Source organism: Callospermophilus lateralis, chromosome 19 (assembly GCF_048772815.1).
Source record: "Callospermophilus lateralis isolate mCalLat2 chromosome 19, mCalLat2.hap1, whole genome shotgun sequence".
NCBI classification, from domain to species: Eukaryota; Metazoa; Chordata; class Mammalia; order Rodentia; family Sciuridae; genus Callospermophilus; species Callospermophilus lateralis.
Genome location: NC_135323.1, coordinates 37,954,186 through 37,980,765, shown reverse-complemented (window position 1 = coordinate 37,980,765; position 26,580 = coordinate 37,954,186). Strand labels below are relative to the sequence as shown.

General features: G+C 56.1%; 1 protein-coding gene and 1 non-coding gene across 2 annotated transcripts in view; both read right to left on the bottom strand.

The window, feature by feature from the left end:
* The window catches only part of Adap1 (ArfGAP with dual PH domains 1), a 44,201-nt gene that overhangs the window by 9,615 nt on the left and 8,006 nt on the right, over window positions 1-26,580 (bottom strand). The window contains exons 2-4 of the mRNA XM_076839742.1: window positions 20,735-20,865; window positions 14,918-15,009; window positions 8,201-8,283 (exon numbers count right to left, since the gene is read on the bottom strand). Coding sequence (XP_076695857.1) covers window positions 8,201-8,283; window positions 14,918-15,009; window positions 20,735-20,865 — 306 coding nt within the window. The remainder of the gene's footprint in view (window positions 1-8,200; window positions 8,284-14,917; window positions 15,010-20,734; window positions 20,866-26,580) is intronic.
* LOC143385530 (small nucleolar RNA SNORA27) lies at window positions 25,711-25,825 on the bottom strand. The gene has a single exon (XR_013089484.1). It is a non-coding gene; the product is annotated as a small nucleolar RNA SNORA27 (small nucleolar RNA).

Here is a 26,580-nt window from a genome sequence, read left to right as displayed (position 1 = left end):
TGAACCCAGCACCCCAGGAAGCGGCCTCTGCTCCAGAGTAAAGAAGCTTCTGGGGTCGACCGCAGTGGGCACGCTGGAGCGCACTGCGCTTCCGTCATGAGGGGACTGCCTGCACCCAAGGACAGCAAACCCAGCCAGACACAGAGCGGCCGGCCTGCTACAGTGCCCTGGGGACACGAACGGCAGGCCACCTGCAAAGCAGGTTGGAGGCTTCTTCTATGGGAAACACACACGTGCATGTGACCAGAGAGCCGTGAAAGTCCAGGAGAAATGACAAGGGTGTGTGCGGGTGACGGCTTTACTCTCTCGAGTCACAAACCGGACACAACCCGAATCCCTCAGCAGGAACAGAACACACCCACCGTGGTGCACCTTGCCACAGAGCCACCCTGGACCTGCAGCAATGCGAGGAGCCTCCTGTGTGCCCAGGGAGGGAGCCAGGCACACCCTGCGCGTCTCCACCCAGCGACACAGGAGGGCAGAGCTACAGGCAGAAGGCAGGGCAGTGGCCACGGGGGCTGCAGGGGCAGGCAAGAGGACTGCGGGGTTCTCAGGTGAAGTCGGGGTTCTGTACATTGCGTCTGCTGCAGCTCTGAGACTGTGCTCTAAAACGGATATGCAAAGTGTACGTCAATCATGCCATGTAATTGTGTGTGTGTGTATTTTTTTTTTTAAATTGGGGCAGGGAACTGTATGGCCTTGCTTTGAGGGTGATGGCCAGGATTGCTGAGTGGTGGGTGGCTGGGCATCCTGTGCCTGGGCCTCTCAGTGGGGCCCTCTCCCACTGTTAGGGGTCTCCTGCTGGGGTGTTGCCTCAGTGAAAGGTGAGCCTAGAGCTGGGACTGCGGGGTGGGGAGACGGCATCAGAGAAACTGAGGCCCCTTCACCCAACCCTGCCCAGCCCAGGCCCAGGACCCGGTCTCTGGACTTTCGAGTCCATGTGGGCCAGCCACACCTTGGAGAGCTCAACCCAGAGCCAAAGGCCACATCTGTAAAACTGCTCAGGACTCTGCCTCTCCCTGCCCACTGCCCGAGGCACCTGGGCTCTGTCCCCTAACTCCCTGGGTCCTTGCTGGCCTGTCACCTGGGCAGGACCTCTGGGCACCTTCTAAGTTGATAGAGGAAGCAAAAATCAGCACCCACACTCTGGGGGCCTCGCTGCTGCCTGCTGGGGTCTCACACTGGGAAGTAAACTCCAGAGGGGAGAGGGAGCCACGTGGAGGCAGGTGGAGCGAGGCTTCAGGGCCATCCATCCTGAGTGGGCTCAAGGTGCAGAGGCCGACTCGGTGCGTGTGGCCCCTGCTGCCCTCTGCTCCCAAGCTACACAGGGCCCAGAGACACTGCCTGGTGCTGCAGGGCTACACAGTGACCAGCAGGGTAGCTGGTACTGAGTCAGGGCCTCACCAACTGGCCGGTGAGACCTCCATCATCCCCCTCCTGGCTCTATCAAAGGGACAGGACTGAGGCAAGGTCTGCTAGACCACCATGGTCCCTGAGAGCCAGCGAGACCACTGGACTTATCCAGCACATTCGGCACAGCTGGACACAGGGCCCCTGATGTCACTTCAGCACATCACAGGAAGGAACAGTGGCCACAGATACTAAGGTGAGGCCAGAGGGTGGGGCTGGTGGCTCCTGAGCCACTGTGCACCTCTTGTCCTGGGTGCACCCCACAGCAAAGGGCACACACTAGCCCCGGAAGAGGCCCGGGCACTCCTAAATGGCTGGCCAGCAGCCACAGTGCCTAGAGGGGTCGTGTGAACAGTAACTCCAGGCCGATAACCCTAGGCCGCCTGCGCAGAGCTGCGGGGCCACCCCTCCGGGGTATGGAAGAGCCCCTCCCCACTGCACAGCACCCAAACCCTGAGCCACCCTGGGGGGAATGCTGCCAGGAGGTAAGGCCAACAGTCCTGAGACCCGCAAGTATCCTGCCCCAGGGAGGAATAGGCAGCCCCACCCGCCTCCCACCAAACCCCACAAACATGTCTCCTCAAGGTATTTGGCATCCTCCCCTAGGGACACCCACACTGAGCAAGTGCCCAGTAACTCCCTGTGCTGGGCACCAGGCTGTCCCCACCACACATCAGGCAAGCCAAGGCTGGGCGAGGCCCGGTCACTCAGGAAGTCCCAGCCCACTGTACCTCTCCATCTCCCTAAGATAGGACAAAGGTTGAGGGTGGTGGCAGCCCTGGGACATCCCTGCCTGGTACAACCAGGCGTCCTAGGAGGGCCACCACTCAGCCCCAGGAAGGGAGGCGGAGGAGGCGGGGCCATTCCCGGAGGGACCCAGTCTTCAGGGAAGGAAGCCGGGTCTGCTGGTGAGCGGTGGCCTGGCCCCTGGACAACATGGGGCATTGTGTGGGCCCATCAAAGGCCACCATTGAGGCTCGGCTGGAGGCAGGGACAGCTGTCACGGGGTCAACCCAAGAGCAGGGGCCTGGGAGGGGCAGGCATGAGGACACACCCATAATGCCCCACATCCCCACATACTGGGAAGGCCTGGGCACTTCCCACACACCAGTGGCCCTGGCCAAGGAGGGCCACTCAGCGGGTGGGGGGACAGGGCTCTGTTGCTGTGAGGGGATCTGTATCCCAGTGTCCCAAGCCCCTGGCTCCAGGACACTGAGACAGAAGTGAGGGCCTGCCAAGTCAGCTGACACCTGGGGACAAGCCTGTCACCAAAGAGAGCTTGCAGGCTCCCCACCCCTGCCCCCACCCATGGAGCCCCATCTGCTCCCTTGGCACCCTGAGCCAGAAGTGGCCCTTGTTCCTGAGCACTCTCAGCCCCCCAGTACCCTGGGCGTGGGAGTCCCATTCCCAGCTGCTCCCTCATGAGCGGGCAAAGTTGGGGGCCACAAGCACCTGCCTGACCCTGGGTCTGGGACCTGCCTTCCCTCACTCACCCTGGACAGTGAGACCACTCCCAAACCCCACTCCAGGAGAGGATATGCCCGGGGGGACCCCAGCCTGCCCTGCCCCCTATTCCTGTGGGGTAGCAGAGCCAGACACCCAAGAGTGCTGGTGGCTAGCAGGCCCTGGGGACACCTGAGCTGGAAGGGACACTTGGTCTCTGCCTCCACAGAGGTCCCCCTGGGGGAAGGGTCCAGATGGGGACCCGCAGGGTGGGGGACAAGACGCAGGGTTGGTGGGCGCCAGGGTACCTGGAGACCCCGCTGTCGGGCACCTCCGGCTCCCAGCACAGCCAGTCCCGGTTGACTTCTTCTTTTGAACTAATTTTAGACTTCAAGGAAAGTTGCAAAAAGTAGTCCATGCAACAGCGAGGACGAGCGGCGCTCTGTGACAAGCCAACCCAGACAGCCACAAGGCTCACGATTCCGTTTGTGTGCAACATCCAGAGCAGGAAAACCCACGGGGTCAGACAGCAGCTGCTGGACGCCAGAGCTGGAGGGGGTGGCAGCGGCTGCCCGGGGACAAGTCTCCCCCGGGGGAAACTGTTTTGAAGCGCTGGCTGCTGTACTCTGAGCACAGTTTGACGCTGGGCCTTCCTGCTGCAGCACCCACCGGCCATGCACACAGCGTCCCTCCTGCCTTTCTCTCCTCCCCACTCTGGGCTTGACTGGAGTGGATGACCTTGCCCGAGGGCAGAGGGCGGGTCTGTCATTTCCTCCAGCTTCTTAGAGTAGGTGGAGTGAGATTCCACCTTTCCAGTAAGAATGTTGAAGGACCTGGCTTCTCAGTGCACTGGGCCAGGTGCCCATGTCACCCGTGACCCCACTAAGGGTCGACCTGCGGTGAGGGGCATCCAGGTGCCCCCCTTCCTGGATGTCCCCACCACCTGGCCTTTGGTTGCTGACCAGCCTTGGGGAAGCCACTCTGAGCCTGTGGCTCCTCTGCTCTGGCTCACTGAGTCCTGCACCGGTCCTTGGTGGAAACTGTCCCCTCCGCAGCAGCCCTGGGAGCCCACAGTTCTGGCTCATTCCAGGGCAGCTCTGAGGTCACTTCTTGGTGCAGAGTCCCAGGCCTCACCCCATTTCCCCTTTCTCCACCGGGAGGGACTTCTGCATTTCACAATGGCCTCAGGGAGGGGCCCACCTGCCATCATGAGAAAGTCCTCTGTGGCAAACGAGGGGCGGAGCCAGAGGGGCCTGGGAATCCCCTGGGGCAGCCTGAAGGGGCTCCAGCGGGGAGCCCTGCTCCCTGCCCACCCAGGGAGGCTCCCGTCCACTCCACCCACCTGGGCACTGAAGGAAGAGGGGGATCTGGAGGGGGACCCTGGCTCCACCTGAGCAATTGGGACCTACCGTCCACCCAGCAGAGCTCCAGGTTGGGGTTTGGGGTGCAGGACTCGGGACCAGCCTGCGGTCCCCAGACACTCACTCTGCCCCCAGAAACAGGTGGGGAGACTCTCATAGGACATGGCACCCCACAAGCGGAGACAGTGGCCGGGGGCTTCCCCACTCTGAGCCCAGCTGGCAGAGATGGCCAGGAGAGGCAGACACTCTGCCAGAGCAGGTGGAGGGGCAGAGGTGGCTTCGGGGGACCTGAGCACAGGGCCGCTCCAGCTCCTGGGCCCCAGGGGACCCCAGCGGCTCCCCACCACTGGGGCTTCATAGGCCCAAGTTCTGGCCCGTGGCCTGGTACCCCCCATGTGACCCTGGGGTGCCCTGTGTGGGGGTGGCTTAGTGGAGGAAGGGTGTACTGATGACCCCAGGTCCTGCCCACACTCAGGGTTCAGCTGGGAACGGCCACCCAAGGGTGGAGTGTTCAGGCCCGGTGTCGTCATTGTGGTGGCAACGCTTTAAAGGGGAGAGAATATAAATGTGGTGGGTCCCTGTGGTGGGTCTGTAGTCGGTCCCTCTGTGCAGGCAGCACCCGAGGGTCCTAGGGTCTTATTTCCTCCTCGAGGGGAGCCTGATCTGAGCCCCTCTGGGGGCCGATGCTGGGTGCAGCTCCCAGGCAGAGATGCCAAAGGTGGGAGGGAGAAGACCAGCTGCAGAAAGGACTGGAAGGCCCCCACACAGCCCTCCAGGGTCAGAGTTATTTCTCATCTGGGGAGGGTCGCACCCAATCCCTCCTGGGCCAATGGCCCCCGAGGCAGAGGAGAAAGTGGCTGGAACAAGGGACCATGAGGTGGGATCCTTCCCCTGGGTGGACGGCCCTACTCCCTCTCCTGCTCTGTGCCCCTCAGCCAAGCTCCAGGTGTGTCTGGAATCTCATGGGCTCAGCTGAACTCTGCCCCTCACAATTGCATTTAGAAAGATGAGGTGCTCATCCAAGCCCTCACCTAGCCCAGAGGGCCCCTGCCCTCCCACCCTATGAACACCACACTGGCCGTGAAGCCAGGACACAGATGCATTCAGATGGCCAGCCCTCCGTGAGCGAATCCCAGCTGGGGTCTGAAGACCATGATGCCTTCACTAGATCTGGCAGGACATCTCCTGCTTAGCCGTGGCCCACCAAGGCCCATGCCAGGCCCAGGCTCCGCCCTGCCAGTGTGCACCCTGGAACATCTGAGCCTCTGGAGTCTGCCCTGCTGGGAGGTCTCTGCTGCCCAGCGGCCCAGCGAGTGCCTTGAGCTGCATCTCAAACACTCCACAGCTGGCATCAGTCTCAAGATAGTAAGAGGATTCTGGGGGATCCTGGGGCCTGGGGAGGCCTCCTGACTTACAGTGGCATCCCCACTTCCTGAGCCCTGCTTATGAGCTGGGAGAGACCAGGCCCCTGGTGACCTAAGCACCAGGAACTGACACCCCAAATGCACCCACAGGATGCGTCACCCTCCAGCCTACTGGGGTGCTACCTGTTGATTTTGTTGCCAGCATGCATCAGACTTCTGGAACCTGGACCCCACTTCTTCTCAGGAAGACCACTGTGGCTCCAGAGGCAAGCATACAACCCAGGGCCCTCCATCACCCTGGTCGAGTGACAGGATCACACGTACAACCTGGACTGGTCAGACCAGCCCAGACGTTTCTGGCCCCTCTGTGCATTCCACTCACCTCTACCTTGAAGCCCCAACAAGAGGGGATGTGAAATCCAACTCTGCTAGAGTCAAGGTGCCCTCAGCAGTTTGGTGCTAGCCCAGAGAAACACAACTGGAAGGTGGTGACCCTGAAACCAAGTCCTGACAGAACACCACTTAAACCCCTAGATCAAGCTATGCCTGAAGCTAGACCCAATTATGTGAGCCAATCCATTTCTAGCTTTGCTCCTCCCCAGTAGATTTTCTGTCACTTACAACAAGAGAGCTCCAGGAAGAGACATCACATTCAGGGATATGGTTACGTCAGCCCAGCCTGCACATGCCTCTGACACAAGGTCATACACCACCTTGTGATAAATTGCTGAGGTGCTTATGTCAAAGACAAAGGAGCTCTGGGTGACCCTCCGGGGGCTCCGTCATCAGTGGGCTGGAGTTCCAGGCAGGGCAAAGCACAGGAGTGCCCAGGGCCGAGGTGGGACAGGGGACCACTGCTCTTTCTCGCCTCTGCTCTGAAGTCTGGGACCCTAGAAGAGGCAGGACCTGGGGCCGACAGTAACTGGATCAGAGGGTCTGGCGATGGGGTGGGGTCCTCCTCCAGAGCCTGCCACATGGCCGTCTCAGCTCCAGGCTCTGCCCTGGGCACGAGGCCACTGTCCTCTCTCCAAGAAGAGATGGAAGTCATCCTTCTTTCACTGAGCGCCGCAGACATCGTTTTAAAGCAGAGCCCACTCACGACGTTGAACACCCCCCACCTCTGCTGGTTCCAGAACATCCCCAGCACCCTGCAAGAGAGCCTGGCACCCATTAGCAGGAGCTCACGCCCCACCACCACCACCACTGACCTGCTTTCCCCTTGAGACGAGTCTTCCCTGGACGCGTCCTGTGGGGCCTGCCCTGGACGCGCCATGAAAACAGAACACGACACGTGCCTTCGGGTCTGGCTTCTCTGGCTCAGCATCACAAGGTCCAGGTCCGTCCCACCCACCACCCCCCGCCCCGTTGTGGCTGAGCAACGTCCCTCTGTGCAGAAGGCCACACTGCCCATCCCTTTGTTGGCTGATGGCATCTGGGCTGCCCCCCAACTTATGGCGGAGGCTGCTGTGGACATTTGTGCCCAAGAACCTGCTCAGTCCCCATCTCTGGGGCAGATGCCGAGGAGCGGAGCCGCTGGGTCTCACAGCATCCTGTGCCCCGCAGCCTGGGGGCTGCCTCTCTTGGATGCGAGGTGGACATGGTGCTGGCAGCAGGGCAGTGCTGTGTCAAAGGTGTCAAAGGTGAGGCCTGCCCAGGGCTCTGTCTCCGCATAGAAGGGACCTGGCATCTCCAGACAGCCCTTGCTGCTCTCGGTTCAGCCTTCTAGAACCCACCCGATGTCGGCTGTGTCAAAACCAGGCCCACAGCTGCCCTTGCTTGCCTTGGCTGCCCCTCTGTCAACTGCAGCACAGGAGATGGGGGACGCTTACAAAGCCAGGGCTTGGGATGTGCAGGTCTCAGCTGGGCGGTACCCGCCTGCCAGCCCGGCCTAGGGGCCAGCTGTCCAGCAGAGGCCCAGCTTCTCCAGGAGCCCTGGAGACTGGGCTTCTGAAGGGTCCTCCCCTGGAGTGGCATGGAACTACCTCCCCTGCCCTGGGGAAACAGCTGGAAGCCCGCCCACCACACATAGAATAGTGAGCAGGAGGAAGCCCTGCACATCCAGGCTGGGGACCCACTGGGGCACCCGGTGTTTTATTTTACTTATTTATTTGGGTACCAGGGATTGAACTCAAGGGCACCTGACCACTGAGCCCCATCCCCAGCCCTATTTTGTATTTTATTTAGAGACAGGGTCTCCCTGAGTTGCTTAGGGCCTCACTTGGCTGAGGCTGGCTTTGAACTTGCGATCCTCCTGTCTCAGCCTCTGGAGCCACTGGGATTACGGGTGTGCGCCACCACAGCTAGCAGCACTTGGGGTTTTAAATGAGACACATGATGTTCACAGCTGCAGGGCCACCTGCGGAGGGTGTGGCCTGAAGCCAGGGCCACCTACTATGTGATGGGGAGACTGAGGCCAGGAATGGGGGCCCCTGCCCACAGCCCTCCTGTGGCCCCTACAGAGGAACGGGCAACCAGCCCTCACAGGCACCACACACAGAGGGGACTCAGCTCCATGCTGTGAAGCAAAGCACGTCAGGACACCGCAGGCTCCAGCCAATGAGCCAGTTACCAGAACAAGATCCTCATAGTGCTCTGGGGAGGGAGGCAGAGACGGCAGCTCACCTGCAGAGTAGGGCTCCTGCTTCTCGGGGATGATGAACTCCTGCCGCTCGTACTTGGCTCGGATCCACTGCTCTCGCAGGAGCCTGGGAGAGAGGAGGGGACTCAGCCGGGGCCCTGATCCCACCCTGCTGTGCAGAGAGCCCTTCCTGAGACGCTCCAGACTCGGGGGCCAGCCTGGGCCAAGGCCCCGGAAGTAACCAGAGGTGGGCATGTGCTGGTGGCCCCACCTGAGGAGAGGTGCTAGGTGGAGGTCGGATCCTGTCCCCTCACCACATCAGTGGGTCCGGATGGCCCGGCCTCACCCTGCCCCTGGAGGTGACTCTTCTTGGTCCCCTGCTGCCCCAGGTCCTGATCTCCCTGTGCAGCCAGGTCAGCAGGTGAGGGACCCGAGCCCTGTGCTCGGCCCCTCCAGGGTCCTTCAGTGACAGCATGCTCTTCTGCAACCCCAGGGCTCGGCCTCAGCTCCCCCAGCTCCGCCCCTCCAGGGCCTCAACACCCACCTGTGGGGCTGTCCCACCCCCTGAGCCCCTCCGCAGTCTTCAGGCCACAGCCCTCCCTGCCCCATGACACTCAGCAGCAGCCACACTGGCAGGAGGCTCACTCATTATGTGATTTCTCTGTGTGTCCACCTCTGAGTCCCCGAGTGATGGCACTTCCTGGTGGGAGGCCAACCAGGTCCCGTCTCCTTCCTGCCTTGGTCCGGCCTCCACCCATCAGGGTTGTGTGCAGGACCACAGAGCCTGTAGCCAGAGGCCTGGGCCCTCCCTGCCTCTCCCTGGCCTCGCTGCTCAGACTGGGGATGTGGCCTCCCTGCCCAGAGCTTGCAGGTGGCTCTCGGTCCCTGACAGCAGCTCACTGGAGACACAGCTGGGCGTCCCTGGGGGCCAATCAGGGCCGAGACTGAAGAAAGGCTGCCAAGGGCGGAGGGGGTGGGGCGGCCACCACAGCAGGTGAGCCAGGGCCTTCCTGACCCCGTGGCCACCACGGCATCTCTGCCTCTCCCGACACACGTGAGGTCAAACCATCACGTTCCAGGCCAGGCAGGGCCAGGGGCCTCAGCGCTGTTCCTCAGGTTTGGGGTTTTTCCATTTCTGGTCAACTACATGGAACAGACTAGGAAACCCTTGGGTTCACATGGGGGGGGGGTCCTGGAGTCAGCCTTGAAACGGGGACTCACATCCCTGTCCATGGGGACCCCTGGTGTCTCTGGCTGCAGCCCACTTCCACGGTGTCTCTGGGGGTGGAGGAGGTCCTCAGTTGCCATAACAAACTACCCCAAACTGGGGGGCTTAAAATAGTAGGAATATGCTCCTCCCCCAGGGTCAGAGACCTGAAGTCCAAGGTCAGGGTGTGGAAGTGCCTAGGACACTTGCGCTCCTAGGCCTTCCTTGCCTTGTGAGGTCTCGTGCTCCGTCTCTGTTGTCACGAGGCCTCCTCCCGTCTCTCAGTGTCCCTCTCCTTTCTCTCATGGGGACACCAGCCAGGCCCACCTATGGCAGGATGACCTCACTCAGCCTGAACACACCTGGCCCTCTCGACACGCCAGCCTGCACAGGTGCCCTGGGTCAGGACTGCAGGCAGCATGGCAGGACACACTCGGCCCTGAGAGGGTCCAGCCAGAGAGCCAGCTCCCTCCCCTGCTGACCCCAGCACTTAACCTGGGGTTGTGCGACGGGAGACCCCCATGCCGTGCGAGGGGCAGCTAAGGGGGGGCGCTTTGAAACATCACAACAGCTGTTGCAGGGTCTCAGGGTCTCATGCCCATCACCATGGGCCCCAGTCCAGGAAAGCCAGGTGCCCAGCTGGGCCTGCCTCCACCCTGGGGTTCTGGCCTTGTTCCCGGAGGCCCTCTGCATTGGGAGAGCTGGTATGGACGGATCCTTCACCCTCACAGCCCAGGGCCAATGATGAGGCAGTAGGCAGACGGCACCTGGGGGGCCAGAACGGAGCCCCAGCCTAAGGCTCCAGAGGTCCCTGCCCACCCATTCCTTGGGGTCAGTCCTGTGTTAGGGAAATCGGAACCCAGGCTGCACAGCCCCCCACCACTCAGAGCCCCTGGGGTGGGGATGGGTCACCTCAACCTGCAGCAGACTCTGGGCTGGGTCACGGCTGGGCCAGAGCAAGGGGGACTGAGGGTTGGGCAGGTGCTTGGGGTGACTCCTTCCCTAGGACCCCCACCCCCACAGTCCTCCTGTACATCAGGGTTGGCTGCTGGCCGTGCACACCCTCGGTCCCCTGCTTCCAGGCTCTGGGTCCCCTGCTGCTGCTCCAGCATCCCCCTCCCCTCTGCTTACGTGGGTGAAGACCCTTCTCCCTCAGTGCTGTGGATTTAGGACATCACAAACCCTGCCCAGAGGTGGGAAAGGCCAGGCTGTGCCTCTTCTAAAAGTGTCCTCCTCCCCCCAGCTCACCCTCGACTCTCAGCAACCCCCAGGTGGCTTCTGTTCTTCCTTTGTATTTTGGGGACAGAGACAGTGACCCAAGCCCATGGAACCCTGCCACTCACGGACCCCTGCCACTCACGGACCCCAGACACTCACGGACCCCAGACACTCACGGACCCCAGACACTGGGCAAACTCCGAGGCTCTGGGCTGAACGCCTTCCTCCCCTCAAGTCCTGTGCTGCAGTCCCGACCCCCGGACCTCAGAGGCAGCCTTATTTGAGTGCAGATTTGTCAAATTAAGATGAGGTCATGCTGCCGCTGTTGATCCCTCATCCAATAGGACTAGAGCCCTAAAAGGGGAAATTTGGACCCAGACAGACAAGAGGGGCAACCACATGGGGACATCACAAGAAGGGGGCCACCTTGGCCTCAGGAGGAGCCAGCCTCCGCCTGCTCCTGCAGCCTCCAGAGCCGTTCCAGGTTCCGGGGTTTGGTCTTTGGTGCTCTGTGAGTGGCCCCAGGAAGCCAGGACAGAGCAGGCAAGTCGGAGGGGACACCTGCCCATCTGTGGTGCCCAGGAGCCTCCGTAGAGAGGAGCAGCCAGCACTGGTGCTCAGCCCCAGAGCTGCGCAGGCCTCCCACCCACAGGGAAGCAGCTCAGCAGACTCCCTGTCAGGAGAGCCTGGGGGCCCTACAGTGTGTCCTGCTGGTCTCCGCTAAGTCATGGCCTTCCCGCCACCAAGGACGACACACCTGGGACCCTCAGACCTCCTGTGGCTCCAACTTCAGAAAGGAGGGAGGGAAGCCGCTGACCTGAGACACCTCCTCCTGACAGCCCTGGGCAGGGGGCAACGGCCCATCCTGTGCTGGGGGACACGGGCCTCTGGAGGCCATGCGGCGCCTGTCCTGCCTGGAGGTGACGTTCAATGAACACTGGGAAGCCAGGGCGGCAGGGTTTGAATCCTGGGATTCCCAGAATTGTTTGTCCTTCCCAGTGTCCCTGCTGCTGCTCTGTGTGTCTTTAAAGATGCCACCGAGGCACCTGAGCAGTGCTTAGCCGGGCACAAGCCTCCGCCCTGACCTGTCGGGGGCTATGGGCTCCAGGGGACAGAGGGAAACACCAAGGCCTCCCAGGATCCTCACCATGCTGGTCAGGAACCGGTCACCTGGGCCTACCATCTGGTACAGCACCGTTTCCATGAAGCTGAGGGTGGCCTGAGTGCCGCAGCCTGGGGCAGGCCGGAGGAACAGCACCCACAAACCCCCAGAATGGGAGGCACTGGCTGGGCCCCCCAGAGCCACAAGGTACAGAAGCCAAACCTGCAGCCATGGCGGTGGGCAGGGACCACCTCGGGTTCACTATCCTGGTGGGGCCCTACCTGTGAGGCTGTCCTGGACACCGGCTCTGACAAGGTCTGGGGACTCAGGGGCCCAGGACCCTAGGCAGGCTGGGGCCTTCCTATACCCACCTGGTGACACCAGCAGGCCACACGGCCCCTTCCGGTTCCTCGGCACCTACAGTTGACACAGGAATTCCCCCTCCGGCTTTCCAGGGCTCCCTGTCACCTTACAGTTGACAGAGCTCCTCCCACCACTTCCTCCAGCACGCTGCAAACATCCCCACCTCCGGCCCCTCCACGAGCTCCACGGTTCACACAGCACGTTCTACCCCAATCCGTCCATGTTACAGCTCTCCACAGTTTACACAGGGATTCACACAGCCTCTTGGGGAACTGTCAGCCCCAGAGACCCTGCCTAGGACCCTGGGTCCCTGAAAAGGCCCGGAGCTAAACACAGCCCAAGGAGGAGGAAGTGGAGGGGCTTCTCATGTCGCCAGGGGGCGCCTGAGGCACACATGCAAATAACCTAGCCACCAAGCAGCCTCCGGGTGACAAAATCATGCTCAAAATAGCTGCCCACAGTCTGGGCTCCCGGCTCACACTGAGGACCCAGCAGGACCTAGGTGGCAGATTTCCCTGTGAGCGTGAGGGCTGCGGAGAGGTGGCTCCTGCAGGTGTCCCCTGAAGAATCAGGCTGAGCTGCCAGCTTGCCTTCTCCTCTGTGACGGGGTCTCAACAGGACCTGCCTCCCAGGCCCCAGTGAAACTCACAAATACCTGCCAAGAGCCTGGCGGGGCCTGGCACAGGGTGACCCGGTATCAATCACAAACACAACACCAGACACCAAGTCGCCTGCTGCCAGGACACGCCCCCGGTTCCTCCTGCCCTAACAAGGCCCCAAACAGGCCCTGACCACGAACAAGGGTGGGCTGGGATTACAGCCAAGAAACCCACCCCCTCCCACCCGCACCCCCACATTCAGATCCCATGAGAATCCCCTCCCTGCTCGCTGTGCTGGGATCCACCCCAACAGGACCCTGATACAGGTCCATGGCACCCCAGGAATAACTCCTGAGGGACAGACCAGGGCAGCAGGGGAGGCCCCGGCCTGCTGACCCCTAACCCCAACCCACTGGGGCAGAGCACCCTGGGAACCTCACTGTGGGGTGTGGCCCCTTGCACTGGGGAACCTGGGGCCCAGACGTTTGGGGGCATCCCTCTAAGGGAACACATGAGCCTGCACCCCGCCTGCGATTCCGCAGGTGTCCCTGTGGGTGGGTCCAAGGAGTCTGGGGTCACGGAGAAGTCAACCAGAGAAAAACGCTGAGCAAACAGGAGGCCGGGCGGGGCCCAGCTGTGCAAAACTGAGTCACAACGGGACCTGGAGAGCGGGGTCTCGGCAGCCTGGGGGTGGGGGGCGCAGGGCCCGGTACTGACTCCTTTTCCAACAAAGGGCAAGTTCCGGAGGTGGGACAACTTGGCCAGCTGTGCAGTTCTGAGCACCAACTGGCCCTCCCACCTGCCAGCCTGCCCCCTCTCATCCCTGTCGGGTGACTCCCTGACTGGAATGGGCTGGGATCCCCGGTTCTGGGTCCTCTAGGAAGTATACTCAGCTCCCTGGGCCTCAGAAGTACCCAGTTAGGCCAGGCCCCCTTGTCATCCCAGCGGCTCGGGAGGCTGAGGCTGGAGGATGGTGAGTTCAAAGCCAGCCTCAGCAACTCAGCGAGACCCTGTCTCAAAATAAAATACAACAAAGGGCTGGGGATGTGGCTCAGTGGTTAACGCCCCTGGGTTCAATCCCTGGTACCAAAAAAAAAAAAAAAAAATACTGAGTTAGGAGGGCTGGACAGAATGGCCATGAGGGTCCTTTGCCCCAACCTGTGGCCAGCAGGGGAGGGGCTCCAACTGACCCAGGGACCCTTCCTGCTTTGAGAAGACAAGGGGATATGGGTGTCCTACTGGACACTGACACTTCCCCAAGAGGGCAGGGACAGGAAGGGAGGTGGGCCAGGAGTCTCAGCAGGGGACATCCAGCCTCAGGAGATGGCCTGGAGGGGAGGGCCTCCTGGGAGCCCCGGGCTAATGGAAGGACCAGAGTGGCCCCCGTGGACACACGGCTTCCCATGCTGTGCCTCAAAAATACAGCAGCCCGTGGTGCTGGGCCCAGCTTCCTCAGCCCCAGACCCCTGAGGCCCTGCCCCTGGCCCACTGGGCAAGGCCACAGGAGAACCAGGGAGGTGCTCAGCCCCACCCAGCTCAAGGGAGGGCGGGGACCCCAGGACACAGTGGCAGCCAACCAGAGCCAGCTCGAGGCGCTGGTCAGGGCCAGGCAGAGCCAGGAGGGCACTCCAGGTAGGGAACAGCGGGCCAAGGTCGGGGTGGGGCAGAAGGCGCAGGGTGGGTATGGGAAAGGGAAGACCCAGAGGGACAAGCAGGCCTGGGGACCTGGACGAGGCTAGCCGGCCACACTGTCCCTCCCTGGGTGGGGCAAGAGGAGGGCACTGGTACAGTTGAAGCTGTCACCTCCTCACCGCTCCCGCTGGCTGGACAGATGTGGAGGCTGAGGCTCAGGGAGGTAGGTGAGTGGTCGCAGGGGGCCCCTGAGAGCCACACCCACGCCAGTGGCATCAAGAGACCCCCTGAGACCCCCAAGGAGAAGGCCCTGCCGTGGCCCACCCAGATTGACAGAGCCCTGCCCGCCCCCCACCATCCGTCCACCACACCAGGAACCCAAGCCAGACAAAGGGGTCTGGACCTTGGCTAGTTGGCTCCCTCCTACCTGCTCAGGACCCAGTCCCAGCCCAGAAAGGAGATGAGCCCCAGGGACCAAGCAGCACAGGGATGGGGACATGCTCTCGTGGGCTGTGGGCCTCTTTGCTGGGCAACTGGGACCCGGGCATGGTTGACCTTCCCCCAGAAACTCTGGATCCTCCCACACCCCCCGCCGGGCCCAGGCTGTTGACCAGAAGCCCTGAGCAGGCCCAGTACTCACTGGCAGTCAGAGAACGTGGGCCGGTAGTAGAAAGACGGGACTTTGGACTCGAAGGTGGCTCTGGCGGCTTCATTCCCATGGGACGCCATGAACTGCAAGAGAGGGGGCCAGGGTCAGCGCCCTGGAGTCCCAGGTCAGGGGCAGGCTGACCCCAGACCCCGAGGGCTTGGCCGGCAAGGGGCGGGAACTCCATGGCCCTCCTGTCCCGGGACTGTCAGAGTGTGGAGGGAAGAGACTACTTTCCATGGCCCACGGAGGGGCTTCCTGAAGAAGGGCCCAGCCAGGGCGGCTGAGAGCAGAGCCCCCTCCTGATGGCCCTGACTCCACCGACACGTCACTCAGTTTTAAGCCCACAGCCTCCTGCAGGCCGGGTGCAGAGATGCCCCATCTCTACTAGCCAAGATCCAGACCAGAAACCAAAGGCAAGGTCCAGACCACACTCCACAGCCGTCTGGAGGACAAGGGTGGGTCTGCTCCAAGCCACAGGGAAGCCTCTGTGGCCTTTAGAGCTGAGGCTGATGGAGGACCCTCCTGGGATATGGATGTGGCCTCCAGGAACACATAGACAAAAGTCCTGTCCTCTAGGGGTCACTGTGGTCTCAGGACCATGTGGTCATGAACATGAAGGATCAGGGGGATCAACTAAAGGAAATCACAGACGATGAGACCATCCCATGACAGGCCAGAACCACATGAAAATTCTGAAGTCCAAGGCTTTTTTTTTTTTTTTTTAATGAAATGTCAGTTCTTTAGGGAGCTATATGGATATCAGAGCTGTCCACTCCGCTAACTGTTGGAGAAAATGCCCAAGGTGCAGCTCAGGAAAATAGGTGCAAAGTTTCTGGGGAAAAAAAAAAAATCACATGCTCTTTTTTTTTTTTCTTTTCTCTTCCTCCCCTTCCTCCCCCTCCCCCATCCCCTGCCCCACCCCCTCCCTCCCCCTTCTTCTTCTCTTTTGTTATTGTTGCAGTGCTGGGAATAGAACCCAGGGTCTCACACATGCTAGGCAAGTGCTAACCACTAAGCAACACCTCCAACCTTTCATTTTCATTTAGAAACAGGGTCTTGCTAAGTTGCCCCGGGGGGGCCCTGAACTTGCTATGCTCCTGCCTCAGCCTCCCACATCACTGGGATTACAGGTGGACTCCAAGCACCCTGTTCTTAAAGGATGCAGGAGAAACGTTGAACAAAGATCTGGAAGATGGAAAGCCCTCCCCTCCTTTGTTAGTCTATGTATTTTGTACAATTCACCCAAAAAGTAGGAATTGAAACTTTCAAAGCTAGCAATGATTCTAAAGTTTATTTTAAAAATTAACAAGCAGCCAGACAGTGGCCTGGCCGGGAATCCCGGCCACTCAGGAAGCTAAGCAGGAGGACTACAACTTCCAGGCCAGCCTCAGCAACTTAGTGAGATCCTGTTTCAAAATAAAATGTGAGCTGGGCACGGTGGCAGTGGTGCATGCCTGTAATCCCAGCGCTCGGGAGGCTGAGGCAGGAGGATCGCAAATTCAAAGCCAGACTCAGTAATTTATCAAGGCCCTATGCAACGTGATGAAACCCTATCTCAAAATACAAAATAAAGGGGCTGGGACTGTAGCTCAGTGGCAGAGGACTTGCCTTGCATGCGTGAGGGACTGGGTTCAATCCTCAGCACCACATAAAAATAAATAAATACATAAAGATATTGTACCAACCACAACTAAAAAAATTTTAAAAAATAAAAAGGGCTGGGGATGTGGCTTATTGGTAAAGCACCCCTGGGTTCAATCCCCAGGTCCAAATTAAATAAATATAAATTAAATAAAAATAGAAAAGAAAAGGCTGGGGGATGTGGTTCACACCGGCCGAGCATCCCAGTTCCATTCCCAGTACTCTATATAATAATGATAATAATAATATAGTTAATTCTATGATGTAAATGTCTCCTCAAAAATAAAAAATAATTACATAGCACCTGAAAAATACAAACTGTACTTTTTGCATTTAAAAAAAAAAAGCTAAAAAACAACCCACAGAATGAGGGAAAACTATTTGAAAAATCCACATCTGATATGGGATTTGTGTCCAGAATACACAAATAACTTTTGCTTAATAATAAAAAAAGAAAAAATATTTTTTATCTTTATTGGTAAATATATATATATATATCTCAAACCCAGTGCCTCACGCATGCTAGGCAAGCGCTCTACCACTGAGCCACAACCCTGGCCCCAGAACTCAATTTTTTTTAATATTTTATTTTTATTGTTGATGGACCTTTATTTTATTCATTTCTGTATACGCAGTGCTGAGAACCTAACCCAGTGCCTCACACATGAGAGGCAAGCGCTCTACCATTGAGCCCCAGCCCCAGCCCAAGAACTCCATTTTTCCCTGGTAAAGGATTTGAATGGACATTAATCCAAAGAAGACCCACAGATGGCCGGTCAGCACGTGGGAAGACGCGGGGTCAGCACCACTCACCAAGGAGATGCCAGTCAAAGCTGCAGTGAGCCACAGCCTCACCACAAAGATGGCTGTGACCCCAGCAGGACCCGGGCAATGTGAGACTCTCCAGCCTCCTGGGCTGCAGATGAGCGTGTGAGCGGGACAGTGCCCCCCCCCCCCCCAGGACCAGCTGACTCGCCCCACTCCGGGGAGAGGAGATGTGCTCCTGGCAATATACTCAAAATAGCAGAATATGGAAACAACCCAGGTCCCATCAACTGGCCACTGGACAGACTCTGGCCCAAGCGCTCATGGTGGTGCCATAGTGAGCCCTGACAAGGGCCAACGTGGTGAGCTCAGGGAGACCCGCCAGACGCAAAGGCCCTTGTGTGAGCCGGGCAGGCACAGGCAGTGGCCAGGCAGACCTGGAGCCTGGGTGTGTCTGTCCCCCTGGGGAGGGGTGGGACATGGGGTGTGGCTGCTGTGGAGCCGGGCTCTGCAGTGGGGTAGGGAAGTGCTCTGGAATTAGATGGTGGTTAGGGCTGCCCAGCGCGGAGGCCACTCTTGACCTGTCCACCTCACCACGATGAATTGGAAGTGTGTGGATGAGATCTCAGCAGAGGTGCTATTAAACAATAACGCCGGGACGGGGCGCGCCTCGCTAAGTGTGCGATAATCCCTCAAACCACAAAAGAAAAGGATCGGTTTGACTAAGGTCAACGGAGAAAAATTTCCACGTTAAAACCACCATGAGCAAGGCTGAAAGAAAACCCCGAAAACACGGTTTTCCACAAATTTCTCAGAGGGTGAAAAGAAACCAAGATGAGGGTCACAGCCAAGATGAGACGGGTGGGAAGAGCGGTCCTGAGGGGAAAAATCCCTGAGGATCCCTTCCACGCAAGATAAGAAATCCCAAGTTCAGACCCGCCCTGAGAACCTCTGCACTATCCGATCAGCAAAAAAGCCACCAGGGGCCACCTGTGGGCAGGGGTGGCAACACTCACGCTGGGTGGGGCGTGTACCTAGCCAAGGTGCGGTAGGGCAGAACCCCTCCCAAATTCCAAGCTATGTGACTTTTGACCTTGAACTTCCACCACTAGGAATTTAGGCCCCCGGTCCATTCCCACACACGCAGAGTCACCCACATGATGAGGCAGTTCATCTACCCAAAGAGAAAGATTGGAAACAACCTGAATGTCTGTGGGGGCGGCGGGGGGCGGAGCGGCGATGGGTGAGGAACTTGTGGTTCACCCACTTGAGGGACAATGTCACAACCATGGACTGGATAAGAAGGTCCCCAGTGCTGATTATAAGATGCACACACGCTTGTTCCCATAAAGGATGGTGTCCCAGAAAGATGCACAAAACCCTGGCCCTGGTTGCCTCCAGGGGTTGGGGGAGGCTGGAGTCAAGGGCAGGAGGGGCTTGTGTCCCACTCATGCCCTGCTGAAGCTGCTGGATGTGTGACATGTGCAAATGCTACCAAGTTATTAAAATATACTGAACAAGCTGGGCCCGGTGGTGCACGCCTGTGATCCCAGCAGCTTGAGAGGCTGAGACAGGAGGATCTCAAGTTCAAGGTCAGCCTCAGCTGTCTCAAAATAATTTTTGTTGTTGTTGTTGTTAAATGGCTGGGATGTGGTCAGGGGTAAAGCGCCCCTGACTTCAATCCCTGGTACAAAAAACAACATAAATAAATAAAACACTAAACAGGTGGAGACAGCCAGGGTCCCTCGGGGGTTGGACCAACATGCTGTGAGCATCCACACATTGGAACATCAGCCACAGGAGGGAGAGTGCCACCAACACAGCGGAACACGGAGGGCCTGGCATTGAAGGCCTCCTGGTATGCGATTCTATTTTTGTCAAATATCCAAAATAGGCAGATCTATAGAGAGGGTTTGTGGCTGCTTAGGGCTTGGGAGGAGGTCACACCCAAAAGAAAAGGGGTATGTTTCTGAGGTGATGAAGATGTCTAAAATAGGCTGGGATGTTGGCGGCACAACTCAGAATACGCTAAAACCACTGAGCCGTGCGCTCCAAGTGGACAAACTGTTTGGTACGTGAATTTAGTCAATGAGACGTTTGTTTAAAAAGACGTTCTAGGGCTGGGGTGTGGCTCAGCAGTGGAGCCCCTGCCTAGCATGCAGGAGGCACCGGGTTCCATCCCCAGCATTGAAAAAAAAAAAAAAAAGAAGAAGAAGAAAGAAAGAAATATGAAGTGGAAAGATGTTATAGAAGAATATAAAGTTGAAAAGAGAACCATGCACGAAACGTGAAGAAAAGGGGAGGAGAGGCGCACGCCTATGATCCTGGCAGCTGGCGAGGCTGAGGCAGGAGGATCAGAAGTTCAAGGCCAGCCTCAGATGCTTAGTGAGACACTGTGCAACTTATGAGATCCTGCATCATCATCATCATCATCATCATCATCATCATATTAGAAGGCTGGGGATTGAATGCAGGGGTGCTTTATCACCAAACTACACCTAGCCCTTTTTAATTTTTTAGACAGGGCCTCCCTAAGTTGCCAAAGTGGCCTCAAACTTGTGATCCTCCTGCCTCAGCCTCCCAGATTGCTGAGATTATAGATGTGTGCCACTGCACCCCCTTGACATTGATCTTTGATTCTCACTAGAGACAGGGACAATCTAAGGACCATCCTACTTATTTTTCAGAGAGGGAAACCGAGGCTGCCAACCAAAAGATACCACAAATCAAATGTCCATCCAGGGGTCCACAGCAAGGAGCCCCAGGAGCCCCAAGGCCTCACCCTGCTAGGGTCCCACAGGCATTCACGGGGCAAGGGACACCTTTTGCTGCACAGCGCGCAGGACAGCCTTGGTGCCTGCAGTCTGCAGGCCACGCATGCCTGGACTGCATTTCCAACAAGCTCCAGGGTTATAAACTGCTGTTCCCAGGTATGTGGGGGGCAAGTGCCACCAGACCCACCCCATCCCCCCAGAGGCCTCCTGGCCCCACCTGCTCTCACCTGGAGAGCCTCCTATACCCGAGTCATGGGCAGCCGAGGCAGGGTGGGGCTGGGCTTCAGATCTGTCATCAAGGTTCAAAGACCCCTGTCTCCATAGCTCCCATCAAGGGTCAGAGCAAACCCCTCACCCTGTGACGGACAGCTATCCCCCAGGCAAGTCCCCTCTACTCTGTGTGGGGTGTCCCTCTGTGGCCCCCACAAGGGTCAGCAATAAAAGCCTCAGTCCTGGGCCAGCCCGAGCCCCCGGGGGCAGGAAGAGCCTCTCACCAGTCATGGCCAAGCTGCCTGGAGCCCCAGATTGGAGGGACCTCAGAGGTGTCTGAAGCCAGAGAGATGGGGTCTGGGGTCCCCCAGCATGTGGTCCCTCTGCCCTCCACCCATGTCCCTCTTCAGCCCCGTACCTCCACTTGGGCCTCATCCCAGGCATCCAGGCGGACTGACTTCACCTTGCTGATCTGGGGAATGTTCCGGTGGATTCCAGAGCAGCTCAGACAGATGAACACGCCCAGGGTGTAGGAAGCCCAGTCAGGGTCTGGAATGGAAAGGTGGATGTCAGGGAGGCTCGGACGGGGACACTGGAGGGTGGACAGAACGTCAGATCAGGGTCACGAGGGCCCCTGGATGGAAGCCTCGACTCCCTGCTGGTCAAGGGGAGGCTGCGGGAATGACCCCTGGGGCCACCCGACGCTGGGCCCAAGCAGGGCTCCCTGCCTCCCCCAGAGGAGGCTGTACTGGATGCCCCCTAATGTGGACGGTGCTCCCCTCAGAGACTCCAGAGATTTGCTGAGAGTCCATCCACCCAGGGGCCATGGCGAGTGCTGGGCCCCAGGGCTGGACCAGCACCCAGCATTCCAGAGACCCCAGCAGGGCTGGACACACACACACACACAAGGTGGCTGCCCTGGGGACCCTTGCCTGCAGAGATCATCCCAGAGCAAGGAGCTGAGGTTGGAAGAGAAAACCCGGAGAGGGTTTTGAGTCTAAGAAAGACCTCACACCAACGCAGGACATGGCCCACAGGTCCCACCACAGTCATGAGGGACACAGCAGATGGACAGTGCATGGGGGGACAATCGGTGGCCAGCACTCAGGTTGTCAGGGGCGATGACGGCCTTGTGGCCTGACTTGGCACCAACATACTTAGAGATGATGCAACTTGGTATCTAGTTTATTTTATAAAATTCAACAAAGCTGCAATGGCACACGCCTGTGATCCTAGCGACCTGGGAGGTTGAGGAAGGAGGATGATAAATTCAAGGCCAGCTTTGGTGATTTAGCAAGACCCTGTCTCCAAATAAAATAAAAAGGTCTGGCAATGTAGCTCGGTGGTGGAACACCCCTGAGCTCAACCCCCAGTACCAAAAAATAAAAAAACTAAAAACAAGGTCAAATAGGGGCTGGGGATGTGGCTCAGTGGTAGAGCGCTTGCCTAGCACATGTGAGGCACTGAATTCGATCCTCAGCACCACATAAAAATGAAATAACGATATTGTGTGTCCACCTACAACAAAAATATAAATATTTTAAAAATATCTACTGTACACAATGAATGATTCAAATATGATAAAATGCTAATATGATGGTTGGATCTAAACGGGGTGTGGGCAAGTGTGGCGGAATAACCACATTTGAAATTTTTCATGATGAACACGGGGACGAGAGGCTTGTTAAATTGGGTGAGAGCGCTTGTTGGGAGACTTGGTTATTTTCCTTCCCATCTTGTACACCCCATCATAATAACTGAGCAAAGGGGGCTTTGGGAGCTGAAAGGAGTTCTCAAAAGAGCAATCTCCAGGGGCTGGGGATGTGGCTCAAGCGGTAGCGCGCTCGCCTGGCATGCGTGTGGCCCGGGTTCGATCCTCAGCACCACATACAAACAAAGATGTTGTCTCCTGCCCAGGAGAGCCCAAGTGAGCATCGTGGCAGGACTGTGCCAAGAGTAAAAGACCACATGCTCTGTGTCTGAGGGGTGGGAGCTTCTTGTCACAGCAGCCAGGCTCCCTGACTGAGCCAGTCTGTCTCCCCTTGATGGTGGCTTCCCACCACTAAGTCCCTGGCCCAGGCCAGGTCTGGGTGAGCATCTGCAAGTGAATGACTACCTGAGAGTCCCTCTTCAACAGAGCCCCTGATTCCTCAGGAGCCCTGGGCTGCTCCTCACCCTCACTCACTAGCGGCACCCAGGCTAGTGCCAGGAGCTTTGTTTGTGCAGCAGAACAGAGTTGACGTCACATGCTTTCCTGGAGAGCACATGGGGAAGGACTGATGTCCCAGAAAGGAGAGACCCAGTTCCCTTCCATCTCCTCCAGAAACCCTCCCCAAGTGGCTCACAGTCACTTGGCCAACGGCTGCACATGAGGTCCCCAGCTGGCGCACAGCCTTAGACAATCTCCAGCTCATCTGTGGCCTTGGCTTCCTCGTTGGTAAGTCGGGACTGTGGCATCCAACTGCAAGGGGCAGTGGGTACAAGAAGCCAACTAGGACAATCTCTGGGCTCCCGGGGACACCACTTCTCACTGCATGGTGATATTGCAGGATTCTGCTCTGACAGTGTGTCTCTATGACCAGGGCTTTGCTTCTTGTGGCCTCATCTACCCATCTGGAAATTGCTCTGTGACTGAACTAAGGTGCCAAAAGTTCCTGCCCAGCCAAGGGCTGGGGTGCCTGTGCCTACCCACCGTCCAGCTTCACAGAAGCTGTGGGGCAAGGCTGTCCAGGTCCTGGCCTGGGAGTGCTGTTTACTGAACCCTCCAGCAGCAGCTGCCACAGTAGGCCCCTGGGCCCACTGCCTCCTTCTGCACCAGAGTTTCACATGAACATGCCATGCCTGTCCTCCTACAGGGCGAGCTCTGTGACAAGACTGAACAGCCCTCAGGTCATCTGGCTTTTAAGAAAAAGTCTGCCAACCCCTGCTTAGAGGGAGAGATAGGCAGGCCTGGACAAGTGGACACAAGAGGCTACAGCCACCTCTAGTGCTACCCCCCTCTAACAAGTCAGCAGGCAGGGCTGGTTGAGGAGATGGAGATATATATATATATATCCCATATAACCCAGCCATTCTATTCTTAGGTATTTACCCAAGAGAATTCAAAACATGTCCATAAAAACTTGTGCATATCCAATAATACTTAAAAAGAATAGCCAAGTACAGCGGGGCATGCCTATAATCCCAGCTACTCAGGAGGTTGAGGCAGGAGGATTGCAAGTTCAAGGCCATCCTAGGCAACTTTGAAAGAATGATCAAGGCTTGCCGTCAGAGAAAATGCCCGTTTGTTGAGGAACAGCTCTGCATATTTATAGAGCCAGGGGTGGTTTGACAGTTATGACAGTTTAATGGTTGAAGGGTTTGACAGTTGGCATGGAGTGCTTTCTGATTGGTAGGTAAGGATCATGTGAGCCAGCAGGGCTAGTCTGATTGATGGATAAGGATCATGTGAGTCAGCAGGGCTCACCTTCAGGAGGGGGGATGGGGAGGTTAGTCTTTGGAGCTGGGGGGGGATGGGGAGGTTAGTCTTTGGAGGTGGGGTGACTCCCAACAAACTTAGCCAGACCCTGTCTAAAAATGGATGGGGATGTATCTCAGTGACAGTGTATCCCTTAGTTCAATCCCCAGAACTGTGAAGGAGAAAGAGAAGAAGAAAGAGGAGGAGGAGGAGGAGGAAGAGGAGGGAGGAGAGAGAAAGGAGGGGAGGAAGAGAGAAAAGGAGAAAAAAAAGAAAGGAAGGAAGGAAGAAAATACCATGATTAACAGAGTTTGTACCAGGAATGCAAGGTTGGTTTGATATTTGATAGTAAAATCAGTGTCATCATATTTACAGATTTAAAAGAGAAAAGCCATATGATCATCTCAATAGGAGCAGAAATAGTATTGGACAAAATGCAACATCCTGATAAAAACTCTCAGAAACCTAGGTATAGAAGGAAACATCCCCACAAAACATCTACAGTGAACATCTCACTTCCTTGAGAGAGACTATTTTCAGTCAGGTGCAGTGACCACCTCTATAATCCCAGATACTCAGGAGGCTAAGCCAGGAGGCTCACAAGTTCAAGGTAAGTGTGGGAAATTTAGTAAGATCTTGTCTCAAAATAAAAAAAGAAAAAGGGCTTGGGACATAGTCAGTGGTAGAGTGCCCCTAGGTTCAATCCAAAGTATTACAAAAAGAGAAAAGGTAAAGACTGAATGTTTTCATTCTAAGATCAATAATAAAACAAGACTGGGCTGGAGTTGTGGCTCAGTGGTAGAGCACTTGCCTGGCATGTGTGAGGCACTGGGTTCAATTCTCAGCAGCACATATAAATAAATAAATAAATACTCATTGACAACTAAATATATTTTGAAAAAACAAACAAGACCACTATTCAACATTGAACTGAAGGTTCTAATCAGTGCAAGGAGGCAAAAAAGAGGACTAAGGATATAGCTCAGTTGGTAGAGTACTTGCCTCACATGCACTAGGCTCTGCGTTCATCCCCAGCACCATCAAATAATAATAATAATACAAAAAAGAAAAATAAATAACAAGCATCTAGGCTGAGAAGGGAGAGATATAAAATGGTCTTTATTCACAGACAACATAATAATCTATGTAGAGAATCCAATGGACTCTATTTTAAAAACCCTTAGAACTAATAAGTGTTCTAGGAAGGTTTTAGAATACAAGAAAAACATATAAAAATCACTGTAGTTCTATATACTAACAATAAGCAATCAGAAAATGAAATATTTTAAATATCTTTTTTTCTAGTTGTTCATGGACCTTTATTTTAAGTATTTACATGTGGTGCTGAGAATTGAACCCAGTGCCTCACCCATGCCAGGCAAGTGCTCTACCACTGAGCCACAACTCCAACCCTCAAAATTAAATTTTTTTTTGAAATTCTCATAAGTGTCTCATCAAAAACACAACAGCAATGCAGAAAACGGTTTTGACAGCTCCATTTATTATATAAATCATGACTCATTTACTCAGAATAACCCAACAAGGCTATGATGGCTTGATTCGTTTTTCAATTATTAATCTAATTGGAAGAGGCCTTGAAGTAAACAACCCTTTGTTGCTTTCTTTTACTAGTGCATTATAGTTATAATAGTTGGGTTCTTTTGACAAAATCATACTTGTATGGGATTTGATTTACTCCAATCAGTCCTGGGTGCCCCCCACCTCTCTCACCTAGTCTCCTTCCTCCACCTGTCCTCTTTTCCCTCTATACACCCCTACTTTACAGCTATTCTTCTGATGAGGTGACAACCTCTGAACCACTAGACAAACCAAATCAAATCGCTAGTATAATTTAAAACTTAATTCACTTTTTATGCTGTAAAACTAGAACTGCTTTAATATCAAATTGTGTAAGACCTTCCAGGAAATCTATTTCAATCTGCTTCCTCTGACAGGTTACATGGCAAACACTTCATCTGCCTGAGTTTTAAGAGGACATTTCCTTTGCCCATACTTGGGCATCAGTCCAATTGGCAAAGCGAAAGGGGTACACCAAAATTGAAATTTTTGAAACACCACTTATAATAACAAAATACATGAAATGCCTAGGGATAAAGGACAAAAGATAACATAGTACACAGAAAACTGAAAAATACTGCTCAGAGAAACTAAAGAGGATCTATAGATATGAAGGGAGAGCCTGCTTTCATGACACATAAACTTTCTCCAAATTAATCAATAGGTTCAGCTGGGCCTGGTGGCACACATCTGTGATCCCAGCAACTCAGGAGGCTGAGGCAGGAGGATCTCAAGTTCTAGGCCAGCCTCAGCAATTCAGAGAGGCCCTAAGAAACGTGAGACCCTGTCTCAAAATAAAACATAAAAAGGGTGAGGGATGTAGCACCCCTGAGTTTAATACCTGGTATCCACCAAAATTAATTAATTAATTAATCTATAAGTTGAATGCAGACCTATCCGATTTCTAACAGTACTTTAAAAGCAGAACTTAAGCTGATTCTAAAATGCAAGACAGAATAGTGAAAATGGCTTAGAAAAAGGACGAAGATGGAGAACACCACATGTTTTCAGAACCTGTTATCAAATGACAATTATCAGGGCTGGGATTGTGGCTCGGCGGTAGAGCGCTCACCTAGCACGTGTGAGGCCCTGGGTTCGATCCTCAGCACCACATGAAAATAAATAAATAAAATAAAGATATTGTGTCCAACTACAACTAAAAAATAAATATTAAAAAAACCCTGAAAGGGGCTGAGGATGTGGCTCAAACGGTAGCGCGCTCGCCTGGC